We start from the raw sequence: 21,668 nt of genomic DNA, 5'->3' as shown, positions 1-21,668 counted from the left end.
TCTGCATTACTGCAGCTGCAGCCCCAATCCGTCTGTCGATCTCCGGCTCCCTTCTCCCATCACTCGCAAACAAGACCCCGAGATACTTGAACTCCTCCACTTGGGGCAGGAACTCATCCCCGACCCGGAGTGGGCACTCCACCCTTTTCCGGCTGAGAACCATGGCCTCAGATTTGGGGGTGCTGATCCTCATTCCCGCTGCTTCACACTCGGCTGCGAACCGCTCCAGTGCGAGCTGGAGGCCCTCACCTGATGAAGCCAACAGAACCACATCATCCGCAAAAATCAGAGATGAGATTCTGAGGCCACCAAAGCGAAAGCCCTCCGCCACTTGGCTGCGCCTAGAAATCCTGTCCATAAAAATTATGAACAGAACCGGTGACAAAGGGCAGCCCTGGCGGAGCCCATCACCCACCGGGAACGAGTCCGACTTATTGCCGGCAATGCGAACCAAGCTCTTGCAACAGTTGTATAGGGATCGAATGGCCCGTAACAATGGGCCAGACACCCCATACTCCCGCAACACCTCCCACAACCCGAGGGACACGGTCTGCCTTCTCCAAGTCCACAAAACACATGTAGACTGGTTGGGCAAACTCCCATGCACCCGCAAGAATCCTCGAGAGGATAAAGAGCTGGTCCAGTGTTCCGCGACCAGGACGAAAACCACATTGTTCCTCCTTTATCCGAGGTTCAACTAGCGGACGAATTCTCCTTTCCAGCACCCTGGCATAGACTTTCCCAGGGAGGCTGAGGAGTGTGATCCCCCTGTAGTTGGAACACACCCTCTGGTCCCCCTTCTTAAAGATGGGGACCACCACCCCGGTCTGCCAGTCTACGGGTACTGCCCCTGATCTCCACGCAACATTGCAGAGGTGTGTCAACCAGGACAGCCCTACAACGTCCAGAGCCTTCAGGAACTCGGGGCGGACCTCATCAACACCAGGGGCTCTGCCACCAAGGAGTTGTTTAACTGCCTCAGTGACCTCGCCCCCAGAAATTGGCAGGTCATTCCCCTCATCCCCAGACTCTGCTTCCTCCTCGGAAGACGTGTCAGTGGGGTTAAGGAGGTCCTCGAAGTATTCCTTCCACTGCCTGACAATTTTCTCAGTCGACGTCAGCAGCGCTCCGCCAGCACTATACACAGTGCAGGTAGAGCACCGCTTTCCCCTCCTGAGACGCCTGACGGTTTGCCAGAATCTCTTCGAGGCAGTCCGAAAGTCTTTTTCCATGGCCTCTCCGAACTCCTCCCACACCCGAGTTTTTGCTTCAGCCACTGCCTGGGCCGCATTCCGCTTGGCCTGTCGATACCTGTCGGCTGCCTCCGGAGTCCCACAGGCTAACCAAGCCCGATAGGACTCCTTCTTCAGCCTGGTGGCTCCCTTCACCTCTGGTGTCCACCATTTGGTTCGGGGATTACCACCACGGCAGGCACCAACCATCTTGCGGCCGCAGCTCAATGCAGCAGCTTCGGCAACGGAGATGCTGAACATGGTCCATTCGGACTCAATGTCCCCAGTCTCCCTCGGAATGCCGGAGGTGTGCGTTGAAGAGCTCGTGGACTGGGGCCTCTGCTAGACTTTCCCAGCACACCCTCACTACGCGTTTAGGTCCCCCGCCACCTGACCCAACTCATCACCAGGTGGTGATCAGTTGACAGCTCAGCCGAGTGTAAATGGTAAATGGCCTGCATTTGTATAGCGCTTTTCTAGTTCTTAACCCTTTAAAACCGGTCAGAGCAGCACGCTCTGTTTTGCGTAACTATTTTTAAATCCCGGTAGCTCTGCAACCACGTGAGCTAGCGCAATAATTTTTTTTGCATATGAAACCGGAGGAGTTGTACTTACATCTTATGCCATCAGCTTGTCCTCGGTCACAGTTTCCTTCCACATATAACTTTACAAAAACTGCATAAAAAGCACTTGCAGCAACAAAAACATAATATTCCAGAAACACGCTTTGCCGATCCGATCAGCTGTTTGTAACACTTCCTACATTGGATTAGACGTCAGCGCGAACTATCCATGTCCGCCATGACCTGCCCGAAACCGGAAGTGACGTCATTTTCGCAGAAATGTAGTTTTTTACCGTCCGGGCCTCAATGAGCCTATACTTGTGTTTTTAAAAGTTATGTTTGACTTCATGACTTTCTGTGTCGTTTCTGGGATGCTTAGGACTCATATTGAGGGTGGCTGTAGCTCAGGTGGTAGCTCAGGTGGTAGAGCAGGTCATCTACTGATCGGAAGGTTGGTGGTTCGATTCCTGGCTTCCCCTAGTCTGCATGCCAAATATCCTTGGGCAAGATACTAACCCCAAATTGCTCTCCGATGCATCCATCGGAGTATGAATGTGTGTGAATGTTATCTAGAAAGCACTTAGAAAGATGTGCTTGTGCGAATGGGTCTGAATGGGTGAATGCACAAGTTGTGTAAAGCGCTTTGAGTGCTCAGATGAGTAGAAAAGCGCTATATAAGAACCAGTCCATTTACCATATTGCACTGCTGGAAATAGTTTATTTTGATGCATATGCTGCTTTTTTGCAAATTTGCACTATAATATTTATTTTCGTTTTTCCTGCAGTGTATAAAAATTGGTGTATTTCAAAAATAAAACTATGAAGACACTCAAAATAAATTTCCTGTGGTGGGAAACTATTTTGTGCAACTTTTTTGTATTTACAGTTTTGAGGGATAAGCCTCTTAAATTTCTCTAACTAGAAATATATGTTAAAAAAACAAAAACGATTTTCAATTTTTTTGTAGTTTATTGCACTTTTTTGCAATTTATGTAATCACTATGCACTTAATGCAGACATATTATTAAAATCAAGGCTGTAATGGTTGTATTGATGTATAGCAACTTGAAATGCTCCCAAAAATGGCTCCACAGCATGTAAAAATATAATATAAGCTCTGGCGGACTTGGTTCTATGGTAGGTCTTAAAGGGTTAAGGACCCCAAAGCGCTTTACACTACATTCAGTCATTCACTCACCCATTCACACTCACATTCACACACTGGCGATGGCAAGCTACATTGTAGCCACAGCTGCCCTGGGGCGCACTGACAGAGGCGAGGCTGCCGAACAGAGGCTCTCTGACCACCACCAGTAGGCAAACATGGGGTTAGTATCTTGCCCAAGGATATTTGGCATATTTGGCATGCAGCCAGGAGGCAGCCTGGGATCGAACCACCGACCTTCTGATTAGTGGCTGACCTGCTCTGCCACCTGAACATATGGTCGCAGGTCTGGTGATACGATTACAAAATCGATCATCGACCTACGGCCTAGAGCGTCCTGGTGCCACGTGCACTTATGGACACTCTTATGTTCGAACAAGGTGTTCGTTATGGCCAAACTGTGATTAGCACAGAAGTCCAATAACAAAGCACCGCTCGGGTTCAGATCAGGGAGGCCATTCCTCCCAATCACGCCCCTCCAGGTCTCGCTGTCGTTACCCACGTGAGCATTGAAGTCTCCCAGCAGGACAACAGAGTCTCCAGGTGGAGCACCTTCCAGCACCCCCCCCCCCCCCCCCCCCCAGGTTATAAGCATGCAGGTTCCATTATATAAACACTCCAGTGCAGGTGTATATACAAGTACACATCCCCATATGTATATATAGTATGTATGTGCGTATAGGTCCGGTGTAAATAAAAACCAGTTCATCTGAGTTCTGCTCACAGCTCTAACATGTACATAACAAATACACAGTACATATAGTTACAGTTCTAGAAGTTACAGCATATTATATACAAACCTGTTTATGTCATAATCCCATGAAAGCAGGGACCTCACAGCACAAGCATTACTCACAGCCTGCTGTAAGATCGTGTTGTACATTGTTATATATAGTATGTTTTTTATTTTTATTAATAAAAAACATCAAAAAGTCACAAGCAAAAGGAGACCAGACCACGGGACATGTTTAAACGAGGAAGGCTTATTCATCTAGATTATTTATATCAAAACAGGCAGAACGTCATGTTTTCACCCAAAACAACAGAGCAAAGCGTCACGTCAGCCAGAAGCTCTGCAGAGCAGCCAATCATGACGAAGCAGCTCATTATAAGCTGTAGATTCAAACTGCTCTTCATATTTTTGTCCAGCAGAGGTCAGCAGAGAGGACTGTGGCTTTGAGTAATGAACCATTTTTCAATAAAAGCTTCACAAAACATCATAAAACTAACACACAGAACACAGGGAAGCCCAAACACGATGCCTGAGTGAGGACAGAGCAAAACTGAGACAATATAAGGACACAAAGGTGAGTAGGGAGGGTGGAAGGGATCATATATGACAGCACAATACACGAGGAGGGGCAGTGTAAACAGGAAAGAGAGACGAGACGCAAGGATGCGACACAGGACAGGAAACCTGGGGTGGGAGTAACTTAGAAGGAAAAAACACAACTAAACTAAAAACTACGTACAAAAAACCTAAACCATTACAACACAAAGACATCAGAAACACCATAAACTCCACATGCAGACACATCTCACCTCACACCTCTACCAGCAACCGCCCAGTCTCACTCACTAACGTCAAGCAAACATTAGAAAAAAAACACTCCAGTTTGAATATATCCTGACCAATCAGGTTTGCTGATCACTATTACTTTTCCTTTGGAGCTCACCTGGTTTGTAGCTCTGACAGCGCTCATCTTGGTCCTCGTTGCACCGAGGAGCAAAAAGTTAAAATGCTGCCAAAGCTACACAAACACGAGGTCAAATTATTGATCACTTACATGTTAAACAAGCCTGGAAAGAAAATAGGAAATAGACCTGCAAAGACATCAAGCAATCACCTCTTAGGTCACCAAGCTCAGTAAAATTCTTCAGTAAGTTTTTTCATTTAAAAACTTTAAAGTATACATTATCTTCTCATAACTGTAACATTTTATTTGAGCAACCTTTGGAGTGTGTAAGGCTCATGGTGAGAGGTGTGATCACCTTTGTGTGCGCTGTGGTTAATATGGCCTACATACACATTTTCCATCCAGTTATTTAGCGCCACCCCTGTAGCCGTGGATACAAGTAGCACAAGTGTAAAAATGTCTGTCAGGGGGCATCAGGTAGAATTTCATTCAGTTCACTCATGTTTACATAGTAACAAATCACAACAGCAGTTTCTTCCAGGCTCTTTGTATCATCCTGAAAACAGAAATAATGTTCTGCTGGTAAATTATTGGAGGTGTGTGATGCACCACCACCTGTTACATGCAGCAGTGCAGACAAAGGTGTAATATCCGTGCAGAAACTTCTGACCACAAAGTTTCTGTTGTGGGAAGCTGGTTATAAAAAGAGACGTGTGGAGTGGGGGGGTCACTGCAAGCCAGGAGCGTCTGTCCCACCATGATCTGCTGCATCCTTTACGTCTTTCTGCAAATCTCCCTCACAGGTAAGAAGACTGGCAGAGTTTCAATGACAGGATATTTTAGACCTGCGCTGAAATACAGTTTCCCACTTCTTTAAAGGCCAAAATGAAGAATTTTCTGTGATTGCTGTTTTGATTTGACCTTTGTTCTCCTGTAAGGGGCTGCTGAGAGCGGCATAGTCGGTGGCAGGGAGGCAAAGCCCCACTCCAGACCGTACATACGTGTCAGTCCAGTATCGGGGAGTACATTCATGTGGAGGGATCCTTATTCAGAGGGACTTTGTTCTGACTGCAGCTCACTGCAAGTACGCTTTTTATATGGTCATGAAAATCAAGACAGGACAAGCACGTAACTGTTTTTAAAAACGTCAAAGGATGTTATTTTAGCTGCTGCTGTTCTCTCAGCAGTCACTATGATAAAACTGTATCACAGCTGAACTGTGATACTGAGAACACACCATCCAGTTACATATAAATAAGTGGAAGGTGTTTGTGTAGGGTGATGGGCCACCACAGTTTTCCTGGGAGTCATTTTTCTAATGGTGTTGGAGCGCTGTAACAGACTGAGAAGACTGCATGGAGCTTCATTTGTGCGGATATTATGATTCCCACCATCCGTAGTATCAGTGTGACTGCAGACGCTTCTTTGAACATTGTGTTTCTCGTTCAGACATGAGACCTCAGGTTCTTGCACCGTGGTGCTCGGAGCACACGACATCACCAAGAAAGAGAGAACTCAGCAACGCATCGAAGTGGGCGAGTAGTTCGCTCATCCAGGGTTCACTGGACAATACGAATATGACATCATGCTACTGAAGGTAAAACTGTCCAACTTCACATCAAAGGAAAAGTTTAAAGTGACCTGATTCCCTGTGCAGTGGGTTCATGTGTTGAACTGATGCAGGAGCAACTTTCACTGATTCTCTTTGACAGTTGAAGAAGAACGCCACGCTGAATAAGTACGTGAGGACCATGGGACTGCCCAAGAAGAACGGGGAAACACCCGCCAACATTAAATGTGCTGTGGCCGGCTGGGGACTAACCAAAGCTAATGGATCTCGTTCAAATGTCCTAAAAGAAGCCACAGAGAAGATGCAGTTCAGCACTGAGTGCAAACACATTTGGCAAAAACACTTTAACTCTGGTCACATGATATGCACCAAGTTTTCCAGACGGGACGGAGGCGTTTGCCAGGTGATGAAATAACAAAAGCAGCCCAGCAGCTAATAACTCAAATACAGGTTTAGTTTTTTATTCATGACAAAAATGTGCAACCTTTACACAGATCGCTCAATCAAGTCTTTCTTTGTAGGGAGACTCTGGTGGGCCACTTATCTGCAACACAAAGCCTCAGGGTATAACAGCCTTCACCTGGGCAGAGGACTGTAATAATCCACAGTACCCGCATGTCTATACTAAAGTCAGCTCCTTCATCCCGTGGATCAAGCAAACAATGGAGGAGCAGGAATGATGCACGAGTCAGAGGAGCAGTAAAGCATATGTTCTAAAAACGTGTGGTCTCATTTATGATGGTGTAATAAAAAGCTCAAAGCATGCCTCTTCATTCTGTCCTCAGCACCTTCTTCAAATGTCATTTCCAGCTTTTATAAACTTCCAGCGCGTGTCTGAGTGGGCGGGGTCTGATCACAGGTCTCAGTCATAGTGCAAACTTTTGAAGTTGAACCGTTTTCTGTCTGTGAAGCCAGTCATCTGCAGAGAAAGTGGGAAACAGTTCACCTTCAACCTTTTACCAAAACTGTTACGACTCTGACTGGACAGAAACAAAGAGAAAGCAAACTGACCTGACTGGGATCTCTGGTGAAATATCTTTTCTCTATTACCTGTTGAAAGGTTTAATATGAGTCAGAACACACGTACACGTCAAGAGAAAGGACTCCCATTAACGTGAGACGTTTATCCTCCAGGTCTATGATTCAAAATAAACGTGAAACCCAAATGATGTTTGTCCCTGTTTGACAGCTTCTGTGCTCTCGATAAATCCACACGTGTAACTACAGCACAAAGACGGAGGTGCACACACGCGTGTGATGCTACGTCCACACTAATGCATTTTTGTTTGAAAACGCAACCTCGTCTCTCAGTTTTGGCCTCCCGTCCACACTGAGATGGCGTTTTGAAAACGCTCTCAAAAACGCACACATTTGAAAACAGAGACTTTCTAAAACGATGACGCGTGTTAGTCATGTGACCAATTAAACTAAGATAGCGGAGGGCATTATACAGCAGTTGTTTTGTTTGACAGCCCTATTAAAGATTAATCAGTCTGCACGTGCTCCAGAGAGCTTTTCTTCAAATTTTTAATTCTCACTCGCTTTTGCAACTTTGTACTTTTGTATTACTCGCAGCAACAACTCCACCTCTTTGTGAGTCCATTTAACAAACTCGCTGCTTTTCCTCCACATTTTGCCGCGACGTTTCAAAGAGCCGGAATGGCGTTTTCAGATGAAAACGTTCCCCCCTAACCCCAATCTATCTGGGCTAGTGTGGACGTAGCCTGACTCACGACCTGCCTGACAGACCACAGTGACACAGCTCACAGCTCTCACCTTGTCAAAGAACCTGCTGAGTTTCACAGCGTTTGAGGTGCCTGCAGCCAGGTATCTGGGGTTGGTGCAGTCCTGGGAAAACAACACAACACCAAAAGCGTTCAGCTCCCCCAGTGAAACTGACCACAGCAGCTTCTACATGTTTTATTTTAGGCTGGAGGACCAGACACAGGACAGAGAAGAGCTTACTGATGCTGTGATGTTTATGATACATGTGTGTTGTTTTTATTGTTGTGAACTAGAATTTGTTTTTGTATATTACTGACTGAAAAACATAGGTGGTGTGTAAGTGTGTGAATCGCCGCTTTATTTTCATCATTAGTCTAGTTTCCTTTTTTATGAGTGTTAAACATGAGTTGTGCTTTATGTGAGAGATAAATCAATGAATGAACCCGATTCCTTGGTTTAAAGCAGCTGAAGCTGAGAACTCGTAGAGCAGAAAAAGGCGACTTACAAGATTGATTTCTTCTGCATTGAAGTCTTCAGACAAGAAACCCGTCCGAGTGAGAACTTCACTGCGCTTGTTTTCTGGAATTTGGTCAAACTTGGTCCCGATCAACAGCAAAGGCACCGGATTCTCTGCAAACTGCTCTCTGTCATAGTCACTGCAGTCAAATATCGAAGCTTCCACATTAGCCATGTTTTCTGTTTATCATTCTGAATGAAGACGGGCGATGTCAAACACACAGATCTGCTCACCCGTTTGAAACGATGACTCCAGTTGGAGAGGAATCCTTATTCAAAGCTTCCAGTGACCAACGGTACAGATTCTGAGAGGACTTCTTATTGGTCAGATCGTGGACCAATATAATTCCTAAAAGAACCCAAACATGAAGAGCATGTCTCAATAACATGTCACTGATGAAATCAATGCTTTCAGATCTGTCTATAAGTGTTTACCGTTAACCGAGTTGTAGAAGACTGCTCTCGTGCTTTTGACGCTGCTGGCGCTGCCAACGGATCCTCCAACATCCCAGAGTTCAATGTAGAAGGTTTTCTCCTCTGGGGTTCCCTCCTTATAGTCTTGAACCTGGAGTAGAATAATTATTTCGACATCAATAGCTCATCTGGCTCCATCTCACTCCTACCTCTCTGCACATGCCTAAACCATCCCAGCCTCGTCCCTCTGATGGACTCATTTCTAAACCTGTCCATCCCGGTCACTCGCACCGACCACCTGAACACCTTCAGCTCTACCTCCTATATTTTTGTCAGTCACCAAACTATACACCATAGCAGGCCTCATTACCTGCCCTCTCACTCTTGCTGCTATCCTTCTGTCACAGATCACCCCTGACACCCCAGATCCCCTGGTATTTAAACCCGTCCACCTGTTCCTTTCAGGTTCACCGTTACACCTGTCTCCCTCTCGTTAGTGTGTTCTGTCGTGTTTTATAAGAGTTTAAAACAAAAGGCCAGCAGGACTGTAAAGTAGAAGATGCTGGACCTGCTTACCCGCACATCTACAGAGCAGCCAACAGTCCACGATGGATTTCCCAAAACTTGATTCTGACACAGCAGATGGACCAAGGAAGACTTGCCAACCCCTGCAAAGAGCACAAAATGATACTGGATAAAAGGAGCTGATGCAAAGCACAGCAGTGGCTGCAGGGTTAAACATTTTTGTGTAGCTGATCGATATTAATGGATTTAAATTATGAATAGACTCTACAGCTGCTGCTGACTGGAAGACAACTGAACTCCACCGAAACATCGAGTCAGTTTACAACAGACTCGGCTTCCAGCAGAGAACATCTCCGGAACAACATCAGTGAGTATCCGTAATGATCTGTAGGGTGTCGCTCTCTGATTCGGCAAAACGTGTTTCTGTGAAATATAAACTCTTGATGTGGAATCGTTTCATACCCAAACACTCTTCTTACGTCCACCTGCCGCAAAGTGACCGATGTAAAAATGACGGGTATTAAAATTCAGCGTCGCTCGCCGATGTACCTTTATTGTGAAAATTACCTGTGAGGTTAGACATGACAGGTGCGTTACGTGATGTTTATCCGTAGCTTTAACTGCCACAGCAGCAAACTGACCACAGCGTCGGTCTCCTACTTAAAGATTAAGAGTTTTATAAGTGAGCGAGTTCCGTTCAGAATAAGCAAATGTCCTTATAAATAAGAGCAGACAGTAGTAAAGGTTTTGCTTGTGAAAATAGTTCATAACTCACCGGAATCTCCCAAAACCAACACTTTTACCCTGTCAAGAGAGGCCATTTTTTGATAGACACGATCAGGAAGTAAACAGTGTTCTTAAAACCACGCCCCATGAAAACGAAGCCATGCTATTCGCCAATATGCCCGTCACTCAAGCTTCTTCGCTTCTATGGGCTAGTGAGTGCAGTTTAGTGCAGCCGGGCCAGGGCCAACTGAAATGTTGGTCCGGGTTTATTTTTCATTTCCGGGGTCGTCGTCTCAAAATAAGAAGTGAAGTATGTTGGCTAACCCAGCAGCTAAAGGACCGTGAGGTGCGTTTGTGTTCAGTGAGTTTTAGCGGTGTTTTTGTGAGTTAACGTCAGTGTGTGTGACTCTGAGATGACTGTTGGCACATAAACAATAACCGGTAAGGGTCGTGTTAACGCCTGCCGGGTTTCTGCAGGCCAACTCAGTGTTAGCGCTTAATTTAAATAAAAGTAACTTCATCGAGCTTTTATTAAAGATAAAGTGTGAAATAATAAGATGACCGGTAAAACGATTAACACGCCGTCTTTCTATTGTAGTATATTACATTAAAATGTACAATAACACCGGCCAACCGGATGCATTATGTTTTAGTCTTTGTTTGGATCTAAGCTAAGCTACGCTAAGCTGTGATTGACGATTTGACATCGATAACGGGGCCGGGATTTTTCTCCTACTGGGTTAATGTGGTCTAGTATACCTTACACTTTCCTCTTAAATTTAAAGTTTTATACTTGAATAACTCTTCTGGCCCTGCTCCTCACCCCTGCCTTCCTGATGTTCTCCCCCGCTGTCGCACTCTGCCCTGCAGCTCTTTCTCTCCAGACCCAAAGATGATTGAACCAGAGGTACTGACCGAGGTCCCCGCAGCTCTGAAGCGGCTGGCCAAGCAGGTCGTGAGGGGTTTTTATGGTCTGGAGCATGCTTTGGCGCTGGATGTGCTGATCCGTAACCCATGTGTGCGTGAGGAGGACATGCTGGAGCTGCTCAAGTATGACCGCAAACAGCTGCGCTCAGTACTCAATACCCTAAAAGCAGACAAGTTTGTGAAGTGCCGCATGCGAGTGGAGACGGCGCCCGATGGCAAGACAACGAGACACAACTACTACTTCATTAATTACAGGTTTAAATCTCTGCTTTGTGTGTGTGTGTGTGTGTGTGGATGATGGACACTTTAGACTCAGTAGTCTTATTTCTGTCTTACATCTTTTTAGGGTACTGGTCAATGTGGTCAAGTATAAACTGGATCACATGCGACGACGCATTGAGACAGATGAGCGAGACTCCACCAACCGCGCTTCCTTCCGGTGTCCCTGCTGCTTCTCCACCTTCACCGACCTCGAGGCCAACCAACTCTTTGACCCTATGACAGGTAAACGTGCAGACCAGCGCTGCTATACTGTAATATTCAACACGCTTGGATTTTTGAAAGCATTCTGGCAGTTTTACAGGACTTTAGTCCAGCTTTTATGGGATGAATAATTAATTAGAAGCTTCTTTACCGAGGGTGGGGAGAGTTCATATATATTTAAATAGCACGCTGCGTGCACATGTAACCGGTGTGATTCTGCGTTGTGTCTGATCAAAAAAGGTAAAAGAAAGAAAGGCCTCCAAGTAAATAATTTGCCCACTCCAGCTCCTCTCCCACAGGGGAATTGTAGAAAAGGCTGGCATTTATTTTTACATTGAACATAAAGTATGGATTTACACGTAACATATTTGACATAAGATAAAACAAAAACAACAACATGAAATCCGACATACCTGATCAAAAAAGGTAAAAGAAAGAAAGGCCTCCAAGTAAATAATTTGCTCACTCCAGCTCCTACGACCAAATACAAACAGTGGGGAAGAGGGTTAGCTCAACCCACCACAACTTCCAAGCTAGCAAGAAGTATATATTCATGCTAGCATTTATGGCGCCTAAAACCCATTTATGATACATACATACGACACACTTGTAACATCTAACAAAAACAGGCTTAATAATGACAATAATTGAACTAAAATCACAATCAGAAACATCCAGGTGGCTAAATATGTATTATATGAGCGTTTTACAGTGTTGGGAAAGAAATTATACCAACCTCTCCCACAGGGGAATTGTAAAAAAGGGGTACACTGTATTTATAGGGTTGCACCGAAGAAGAAGAAAAGAATGAGGAGGGGCTCTAACTGATAATGAACATAACTACAGGCTTGGAGGTCCTAAAAGTCAGGTATAAAAGGAACGGTTTGGGAGTTTAGAACACATTTTGTGTAATTATAACAATGTGATTTATGACCCTGTTACACACAGAGAAACTTGTCGTTTTTTTGGTGCAGGTGGACGGCTCAAAACGGTGAGCGTGGTGCCTCAGCTTTGGCTCTTTCCCGTAGATCTTCACTGAGTCTTAAACCCTTTGGTTTGGAGCAAGGCCCCACATATTTCTGCTCCTCAGTAGTTCGATTTTAAAACCAAGCATAAAGTAACTGAACTCGACGTGCAGTGTCAGTGGGAGGGAGGAGGACACTCTTCATCTTTTTTTTTTTTAAAAAATCAATAGACGCAGAACTTTCTCCCTCTGTGGACGTGTTTGCCCACTCAGCCCCTCTGTGATTATCCTAACTTGGTATATCTGGCTCTCAGTTTATCTTGTTTGGAGATATAATATGTGGGGAAAGCGAGGCAGGCGCTCACATCTGGCAGTGATTCACATTGGATGTATAGAAATGAGTGTGTCAAAGGTAAATGAAGACTTCAGTATTTCATTGATGAAAGGATCACTTTTTGTGATCTGATGTGTTGCTTTTTGTTTGCACTTCCATTATGTTGTGTGCTCCTCAGCTCACCTCTAGATGGCAGTAACAGCTCATACCAGGATACATTTAATGACAATTCCTCCTAATGAAACTTACATATGCTGCATAATGATGAGCTCTGAATGACACAGACCAAACGTAGGTGACCATGAAACAGTTTGTGCACTTAAAAAACCCAGAATTTTCAGTTTTACATCAAATTTAAATAGTTGGTAATCAATGACTTACAGTGGCCATGATGATGTCAATACGCGCCCTTACCCGAACATTTGCTGTCTCCCTGCAGTCACAGTGGAGCCACTCTCACTTTGCTGTTCGAGCTCCAGCAGGATTTTATTTCTGAGATCTGATGATTTAAAGCGCTCCTTCCTTTCTGAGCAGTGCACATTACTGTATTACACAGGATGCAATGCATTTTGGGAAAATGGCATCTCTTTGAATTTGGTTTTAGAGAAATTGAAGCAACATCCCCAGAACTGATGATCACTGAAATGGGTTGTATGTGTGTTTGCTAAAATCCATCCATTCTCGTTCACTTATCCTTGTCAGGGTCACGGGGGGGTGGAGCCTATCCCAGCTGTCATAGGGCGAGAGGCGGGGTACACCCCAGACAGGTCGGCAGTCTGTCGCAGGGCCAACATGTGCATTAAAAATCCTGATTTGCATTAGAAACTTTGTCCAGAAAACTGCTGTGCTCTGTGCGCTCTCTTTGCAAAGGTTTGTATTTGTTTGTGAGCTGTTTTCATTCATAAACGGCGTCAGCTTTAAATTGTGACACCACGCTGACTGCCTGCCAGCGTCAGGGCTGATTGCCAACCGTCCGGCTCTGCTTCTAGGAGTCAACAAATCATTAAAGATGGTTTCTCATTTGTTTTCAGTGAATAATTCTGTCCAGTACTTACATGTGGTTTACTGGGATAAATGCATGTTGTAAATAGTTGATGTTGTTGGCTGTCAGGTTGATTCACTGTAGAATCACTATGTTAAATGTGGGTGTGTTTAAATGATCGAGCTCTAAGAAAAGACACAAATGGGAGAGAATAGATGTGCAGTCTCGTCACTCTGGATAAATGAGCCATCAGTATGTTTGTGATGACACGGCTCACGGTTCCTCTGCACTGCTTCCTGTCTCTGCTGCTTTGCCTCGGTCAGGGTTCAGCCTTCATGTACCTGCAGCTCTGCCGGTAGTTTGATGGGCTGCTTTTGTCGGGCCAGCAACACTCAGCGTAACCTCACGAGGATCGGACACGACACTGCTGGTCTTCCAGCTCATTCTGACCCACAAAGGAGAGCCGAAGCCCTGCAGCTCTGAGTTTTCACAGCGCGTGGCGTGAATGTTGTAACACGTGATCTTTTTTTCACTCACTCCACCTGACGTGCTCATTCCTCACCTTCGGCCAACATGTTCTCCACCTTTGTACAGAAAAAGCAGAATATTTCAGGTTGAGCTAAACCCAGTTGTTTCAGTGCTGAGCCAGAGACCAGTGCCAGACCATTATGAATGAACGGATTAATCATATTCACGTGATTTACTTTGTAATGATTTTTTTAAAGTAATCTCAGCTTGGTGCCGTTTAGCACACATCGAGGATAAATAAGATCTTAATGAGGTATTTACCACTTTAATCTTAAATGCACAAATAACAGTTTGTACATTAATGAAACGCTGTTGCCTTTCAGTTGTTGAGCAGCCTCAGCTGTAACTGTTCACTTCATTTGCATTAATCTGGAGGTGCTTTAGTTGTAATAGTAGTCTGTGGGGTTTTGTCCTCTCATACACATAAACATAAAGTAGGCGTGAGCTCTGTGCTGCTGCTGGAACGGCTCCCGTTACTGAAACTGAAATCAGCCAGAGAAGCAGATGGTCGAAGCTTGCCCTTCTCTTAATGGTAGGAAGCAAGTGTGGTGTGCACAGCATACAGTTTCCCCGAGACCTCGCAGACGTTTCCTGTTTAATATAAGAGCCTCTGTCAGCGCTCTTATTCCTGTTGTGTCGACACAACCACGCCCAGCCTCCGTGAAGACCAAGCCTGACCCCGATTGGTTATAAATCACCAAAATCATAGCACAAATGGCAACCAGCAGGTTCACTTCCTGTGATATATCAGCTGGTATGTAAAGTAGTTGGAGCCTAAACTTCTCTGCTGGCTTGTGTTACAGACTTCGGTCCATGCAGCGCCCTGTAGGCAGGTCTGTAATGATTGTTTTTCACCTGCAGGTACATTTCGCTGTACCTTCTGCCAGACGGAGGTAGAAGAGGATGAGTCCGTCTGTCCTGACGCCAGGACGCTCGTGGCGCGCTTCAACGAGCAGATCGAGCCCATCTACGTGCTGCTCCGTGAAACCGAGGATGTGAACTTGTCCCATGAACTGCTGGAGCCTGAGCCTGCTGAGATTCCTGCTCTCAAACAGAGGTCAGTCTGCCGAGCCTCGCAGCATCGCACTCGTCCTAACAGCTCACCACAGTTGTCTGTTGTCTGTAGCCACAGGAGGAACCCGAAACGAGTGAACTGGACACATTTTTCAGACTTGATCACATTAACTTAGCTGTAAATATTATTCGCTGACTCTTTCCTCCAGCCGAGAACGCGCTGCAGCATCAGGAGCAGCGAGCGGCCCGCACCGCGAAGCCTGGTCAAACAAAGGATCGACTTACGCTGATCTGTACACCCAGAACGTGGTCATCAACATGGACCAGGAGGAGCAGCAGAAACAGGCCGGCGATAGCAAGGCGCCAAAGGAGAGGCCGGTGTGGCTGACTCAGAGCACCGTACAGGGCGCTTACAACGAGCCGGACGTCCTCAAGAACCGTAAGTACAGTGCTGTCACTGCAGCAACAACGAGTCTATAACATCTCTGTGATGGTTGTGTTTGATTTGTAGCTCAGTCATTATATTCAGACACACTAAACATAAACAGATACTGTTTAGACCGTGTGTCCAGCTCCAGGCCTGGAGGGCCGGTGTCCTGCAGGTTTATATGTGTCCTTGATCCATCACAGCTGATTCAAATGGCTGAATGACCTCCTCAACATGGCTGTATCCCAATTCAGGGTCTGCAGCCTTAAAGTAAGCAGCCTCAATGGTCCTCAAGGGCCGCGTACTCAAAGACCGCTAAGGCTGGAAGTGTGAGGCTTGTGAAATGGGACGGTCTAGCCTCCGTCGTGCTGCCCAGGTTGCCTAGCAACCATGATAGCTGGAAACGTGTGGTTGACAGAAAAGAAGTTTTTTTTGACTGTAAAACATGATTGTTGGGCTTCATATCTGTACTGAACAGTCATATAAGATTAGCTAGTAAATAACAAATAGTTAATGTTGTTCATGAGACTAAAGTCAGTGTAAATATGATATGGCCAATATTATAGTTATTATATTAATCATTATTAGTTATTACAGCAGTGAGTTTGAACTCTCAAATCAAATCACTTCTATTGTCACATCACATGTGCAGGTACACTGGTACAGCACATGTGAGTGAACTCTGTGTCAAATACTGAGCTTCAGTAAAGATACAAGTTGCAGCTATTCATATGTCCTATCACCTTAAATCTTCACTCAAAGACACTCAAGTATCTTTGACAGTGTATATATAGATGCATTATATATAAGAGACAAATGTTGTTCCTTCAGTATGTTGGCATTATTACATTTGGCTCAATGCTTACATATATGTGTAAAAGGAACATGTACGAGCTGTGATAACTGTGTCTGATAGAATGAAGAGTAGACTGATATATTAAATATTCCTTTATTGGGTGAGAAAATCAGACCATGTCATAACTGCTTTAAGTCATACAGAATAGATATCAGAGCCTTAAACAGGCTGACTTCTGCTAAATGGGTCAAACTGGGCAGAAAGTATACAAACACATAACATCCTTATAGAATATGATGTAACACTATAGATCAACTTACCTCAGAATATATAAAGCATATAAACAATTACAGCAATATGATGCAACAAACACAGCAGTGCTACTAATCCAAAATACTCAAAGCTTCATAGAACTGAAACAAACATTTATTTTTAGCTCCATTCTGCTGCTGATACATACTTTAGGTTTCTGAATATTAAACTTGTTGCTGCCTTTCATAGTGTGTAACTTGAAGGCCCTGAGTACTTTCTCCCACACTGAAAACACTGGAATGATAAAATTATTTGAACATTACCTAATAAGACTGATTCAAGACAGACAATTAGTGATTTTAAACTTTCCTAGCAGTCCTTCACAAACAGGGAACAGTCTGTCTATTCTCTCCATCTGTCAGCTGCTGCTGGCTCTTCCTCCTCCTCTTCCTCACACACTGCTGAGTTTGTCCTGGTGGATCATCAGGGGTGCAAAGCCTCACAGATGATGTGCAGCAGTGGGTCCCTCAGTCTGTCCTCACTCTGGACACTTGCAGTCGTCACACATGGAAATCAAATGTGTGATAAGCTGCAGGATTCAAACACAAGTGTAACTTATAAATACATGTTCATACTTTTATTACACAATCAGAGAGAAAGAAAAAGAGAGAGAGTGCAGGACAGACACACAGGTGACAGTCTCAGGTGTACACACTGCTACAAACAGGAGGATTTAGTGTTTGTGTTATTACGAGTGCTAAACAAGAAGAGTTCCCAGATAGTACAGTGGACACATGTGTGACTGCTGTGATTAAAGCATCTTTCTTTCAGCTTAACGAGTGAACCGTCAGCTCGTTCAAACACACGTTAAAGTCCGTTTGGCTCGACACCACCGAACAGAGGCAGCAATATAACATAGCTAACATTAACAGTGCAGTGAATCCTGCTTGTGCCGTGATATTCAGGACTGCAAACCGAGCAGCATCACTGACTTTCAGCCTGTTGTGTTTGTGGATATATGACTGACTTTAATTATCCATAAAATCATCACATTCTCTGTAAGATTAAGGTCGACTATCTAACGGCGTATAAAGTAAAGTAAACGCTGAACGTACAAACAATGCTAATGTCACATAACTTTGCCGACATGTGGCCAACAGTAATGTTTTAATGTTCCTCATTATTAAACATTTGCACATAAATAAGTGACATAATATTCAGTACTTACTTTTCACAGTTTACTCTTCGGCCGCTCCGCTTCTGCCGTCTGCGGCAAAATTATCCACACCGACTGCCGCGCTATGAATTGTGGGATATATGGGACCACGAAGTCTACACTGCCATAGACTTAAAATTCAGGGAAATGAGGGACGCATTTCGAGCAGCCTTTGAATTGGGACAGCCTTCGGCGCGCCACTGTGACGTAATCGGCCTTAAAATGCGGCCTTTAAGGCTGCAGACCCTGAATTGGGATACAGCCAACATGTCCTGAAGTTCTCCAGAGGCTGGTAATGAACTAATCATGTGATTCAGGTGTGTTGACCCAGAGTGAGATCTAAAACCTGCAGGACGTCGTTCTCATCTTTGTCTCTCGTGTAGAGTTTGTTAAAAAGATCAAATTTAAACGTCTTCACTAAATACAATAACATTTGAAAATGGACTCACAGAGTGGGATGAAAAACGTCTCCAGAATGTGCAGCTTGTTATTGAAGATGAATGAATGTAATAGTACTCTAAAGCACTGCAATCTCCGACTCCGTGAATTAGTTTAAGTTTAATTCAGCGTGAATTTCCTCCCAGACTCGGCGGCTGTTTATGCGATCGTTAATCATGAATGATGTTTCTCGTCCTCGGAGGGTTTGGTTTTTCAGGAGCGGGTAGCTTGGATACTGCATGGACTGCAGAGAGCGCCGTTTTTGTGCTTTTCATCTCAGTCGGTGCTCAGTCTGTAGCTGAAACAGGTTATTACAGGTCAGCCAGGTTACCTCCATCTGTCAGAGCCCTTCAACAAGTTTTCTTCTAATGACATTGGATCTTTACCCAAGGGCACGCAGCAATCAGACCTGGCCAGAGTACCACTGAGCCATAATTGCTTAATTGGAATAATCAGGGCTTGATTAGTGAGTGGCTGAGGCAGGATCCCTCATAATAGAATCCATTCTTATGGAAATTACAAATTAGACATGTGGGTTGTGTTTTTGTCACAGGTGTGTCTCTGCATCCGTCTGTGCTTCATGGTTCATCTGCCTGCAGATTTTACCCTGTGCTTAAATCCTGAGCGTGCATCAAGCTGTAAACGTGTTTCATTAACTGGTTTACTGAAAGAATAAAGGGCCTCACTCCAGCTCATAAATACAACTTATTAATTTGAACGTGTAAAGAAAAACCCAAATTCTGATACGATGCATCAGAAAACGGAAGATGTGGAGCTTCTTTGTCCTAAGCTGCTGAGAGGGAACGAGCGCGTCCGTAGTTCCCGAGTCTTCTGTGCTTGCTGGTGGGGATGTGCAGTAGATGTGGACCACCTTGGCTGTACTGATGATTTCAGTCAAGCGTGCGGAGCTTCAGCTGGTGAAAACTGAACGCTGGTGTCGGAGGCTGTGGCTCTAAAGATGGAGAGCTCTTTCAGCCCACACTCACTGGCTGACGTCACCCGCTCTGCCTGCTTTGACATCAGCGGGGATGTGGCACCCGCTACATCTACATAAAGTCAGGCTGGGCTCGAGCTCGCACGCCGAGACTGAAACGGTACGCTACCGTTCGTTAGAGAGCTCTGAGGGCTTCCCTGGGGGCAACTGCCCACTGTGGAACTGCCAGGCTTTTAGCATTGTGCCGGTTGAAACTCTAAGATGACGTTAAGCCAGGTGGTGGTTGGCATAGCAACTGCAGTTTAATGTCCGCTCACTTTGAAGTTATCACGCTGGATGTGTGGCAGAGACGGGAGCTGACTGCACACGCTGGAAGTGCGCACTGCTAATTTCAGAGGCTCATCTGAGCTTATTTCAGCAAGTTGGGAGGAAGTAGAAGAAGAAATTACCACTCATGGTTTCCCGCCTCTCTTATAGGCTCCGCTGATCCTCAGCCAATGTTTCTGTTCATCTAGTTTCCCATCTGTCTAGACCAATCACAGAGCACATACCTACCCTGGAACAGGTATCGATAAAGACCTATGAAACATGTTTCTAAGAACTTACTCACTCACTCTGAAGCCAACACATTTCTTTTAAAACAGATTAATGTCGTTATCGGTCGTTCTTGGAGATCTCACGTTTATGTGTTGCAGCTGTTTGTCCCAGGCCACGCCTTCTTTTTGCTTTGCTGTGATGAAACATGGCAGCACTGAATGTCTGCCAAGAAACTGTGCAGGTGCTGTCTCATCCAGCCTACGCTCCAGTGAGATGTCCTGATTGGTTAGAAGTTGCATCATGTGATCAGATGATAAATCTCCAGTCGATCCGATGGTTACCTTACCACATGACAAGGATGCAGAATAAGTAACAGGGTTGAAGAGCGGAGCTGTGTTGAAGTTGTGAGTTAAGCTAAAAATGAGAATGTGATCTAATCTTAATGTGGTTTTCACAGGTGGTGACGTACCTGGAGCCCAGGATGGAGCACCTGGTCCTGGCACCGGTCAGGTAGATGAAAACGAGGAAGTGATGCGCGCGCTGCTAATCCACGAGAAGAGGAGTGGTGCATGCGCCGGTGCAGGTGGAGCAAGCGCCGCTGCGAGGGCTCTCACCTCTGCCAACGCCAGTGACTCAGACAGCGACACCAGCGAGTCGGACGATGACTCGCCCCCGGGTCCTCCTCCTGCCGCGGCCGCGCAGCATCGGGGCGAAGAGGAGGATGATGAGGACGACGATGAATTTGAGGAAGTGGGCGACGAGCCCACAGTGATGGTGGGAGGCCGGCCCTTCTCGTACAGAGAGGTGAGCCAGAGGCCAGAGCTGGTGGAGCAGATGTCTGCACAGGAGAAGGAGGCCTACATCGAGATGGGCCAGAACCTGTACCAGGACATGTTCTTCTGAACCACAGTCGGTCACAGCGTGGGTGCACGCTGCATCAGTGGGCATATCTGTGCACACAGCTCGTTTTAATCATGCTGCTCAACAAGTATTCAGCCTGCTTCAGCGTTCTTCGTTCCATTAATGAGGACGTACTCTGACAGTGTTGCCCCCCCCCCCCCGAGTAGTATTCTGTCCCAAGTATTTTTAAAGCACCGCCCTACGACCCTACAAGGAGCTGCCTAGCTGCACAGTGCCAACTGTTTTGTCTTTAGTTTAAATCTTGTTGCCCGTTTAAATGTATCAGGTGTTTTACTCAGTAAATTTCAGCGCTCAGTTTCATGACGAGAAAAATAGATTTCTACAAACAAGCGTATGCAGCAGTGAGCTTGTAAAGCTGGTAGAGGTGTGAGTGCTGGAGCTGCACACTGATGGAGAACTGAAGAACCTGCGAGGACGAAGCAGCTGGCTTTACATTCTGCGATTTATTTCTTTTTTTTGTCTGAAACAAGTTAACAGACGGGACGTTTAAAAACTGATCTCAGCCAGACGGAGCATGTGGCTAACAGTGAAACATTGGTTCTTTGGAGCAGTCTGTAATAAAAAGATATTGTGGTGAAGGAGGAGAGTCTTTTTGACCATCTCTGACATGTTGTTCCTGTGTACTGTCACCAGGGGCAGTGTCATCACTGTGGTGTTTGTTTAGGCTCAGTGCTTCCAGCTCTGAGCATTTCACGTCATACACAAAATGATCCCTGTGAGTGTCACCTACTCAGCCAGTGACCGTATCAGATGACAAAACTTTTTTAAAAATCTGTAAAGGTCATAAAACTTGAACGGCAAACTGCAAAAAGGCCACAAAGAAAAGCGACTAACAATCTTCT

At 45.3% G+C, this 21,668-nt stretch overlaps 2 protein-coding genes and 1 pseudogene across 6 annotated transcripts; 2 read left to right on the top strand and 1 right to left on the bottom strand.

Moving 5' to 3' along the window:
- The first annotated feature begins 5,354 nt into the window (after positions 1 to 5,354).
- LOC102778899 (granzyme B(G,H)-like) lies at positions 5,355 to 6,928 on the top strand (annotated as a pseudogene). The gene is made up of 5 exons (XR_015716595.1): positions 5,355 to 5,400; positions 5,536 to 5,681; positions 6,047 to 6,194; positions 6,310 to 6,570; positions 6,689 to 6,928. The product of XR_015716595.1 is annotated as a granzyme B(G,H)-like (transcript).
- rabl3 (RAB, member of RAS oncogene family-like 3) lies at positions 6,608 to 10,199 on the bottom strand. 2 transcript variants are annotated; one of them, XM_006793640.3, is made up of 8 exons: positions 10,123 to 10,199; positions 9,399 to 9,490; positions 8,844 to 8,973; positions 8,643 to 8,757; positions 8,398 to 8,548; positions 7,944 to 8,015; positions 7,179 to 7,217; positions 6,608 to 7,086 (listed from the first exon to the last, which is right to left on the bottom strand). In XM_006793640.3, the coding sequence occupies exons 1-8, from the start codon at positions 10,166 to 10,168 to the stop codon at positions 7,030 to 7,032; spliced, it is 702 nt and encodes a 233-aa protein (XP_006793703.3). In that variant the 5' UTR covers positions 10,169 to 10,199; the 3' UTR covers positions 6,608 to 7,029. The 2 variants fall into 2 exon arrangements, with proteins under 2 accessions (XP_006793703.3, XP_087685911.1); XM_087829785.1 differs by lacking the exon at positions 10,123 to 10,199 and adding an exon at positions 9,645 to 10,023 and having other exon boundaries at positions 9,399 to 9,512.
- A 76-nt stretch (positions 10,200 to 10,275) lies between these two features.
- Positions 10,276 to 21,404, top strand: gtf2e1 (general transcription factor IIE, polypeptide 1, alpha). 3 transcript variants are annotated; one of them, XM_087829782.1, is made up of 6 exons: positions 10,276 to 10,419; positions 10,944 to 11,255; positions 11,347 to 11,504; positions 15,153 to 15,348; positions 15,515 to 15,744; positions 20,363 to 21,404. In XM_087829782.1, the coding sequence occupies exons 2-6, from the start codon at positions 10,966 to 10,968 to the stop codon at positions 20,806 to 20,808; spliced, it is 1,320 nt and encodes a 439-aa protein (XP_087685908.1). In that variant the 5' UTR covers positions 10,276 to 10,419; positions 10,944 to 10,965; the 3' UTR covers positions 20,809 to 21,404. The 3 variants fall into 3 exon arrangements, with proteins under 3 accessions (XP_087685908.1, XP_087685909.1, XP_087685910.1); XM_087829783.1 differs by having other exon boundaries at positions 10,276 to 10,434; XM_087829784.1 differs by having other exon boundaries at positions 10,276 to 10,514.
- The last annotated feature ends 264 nt before the right edge of the window (positions 21,405 to 21,668 follow it).

Source organism: Neolamprologus brichardi, chromosome 16 (genome assembly GCF_056152115.1).
Source record: "Neolamprologus brichardi isolate AB-2024 chromosome 16, ASM5615211v1, whole genome shotgun sequence".
NCBI lineage: Eukaryota > Metazoa > Chordata > Actinopteri > Cichliformes > Cichlidae > Neolamprologus > Neolamprologus brichardi.
The sequence above is the reverse complement of the archived record's forward strand: the minus strand, read 5'-3'. Positions and strand labels throughout refer to the sequence as shown.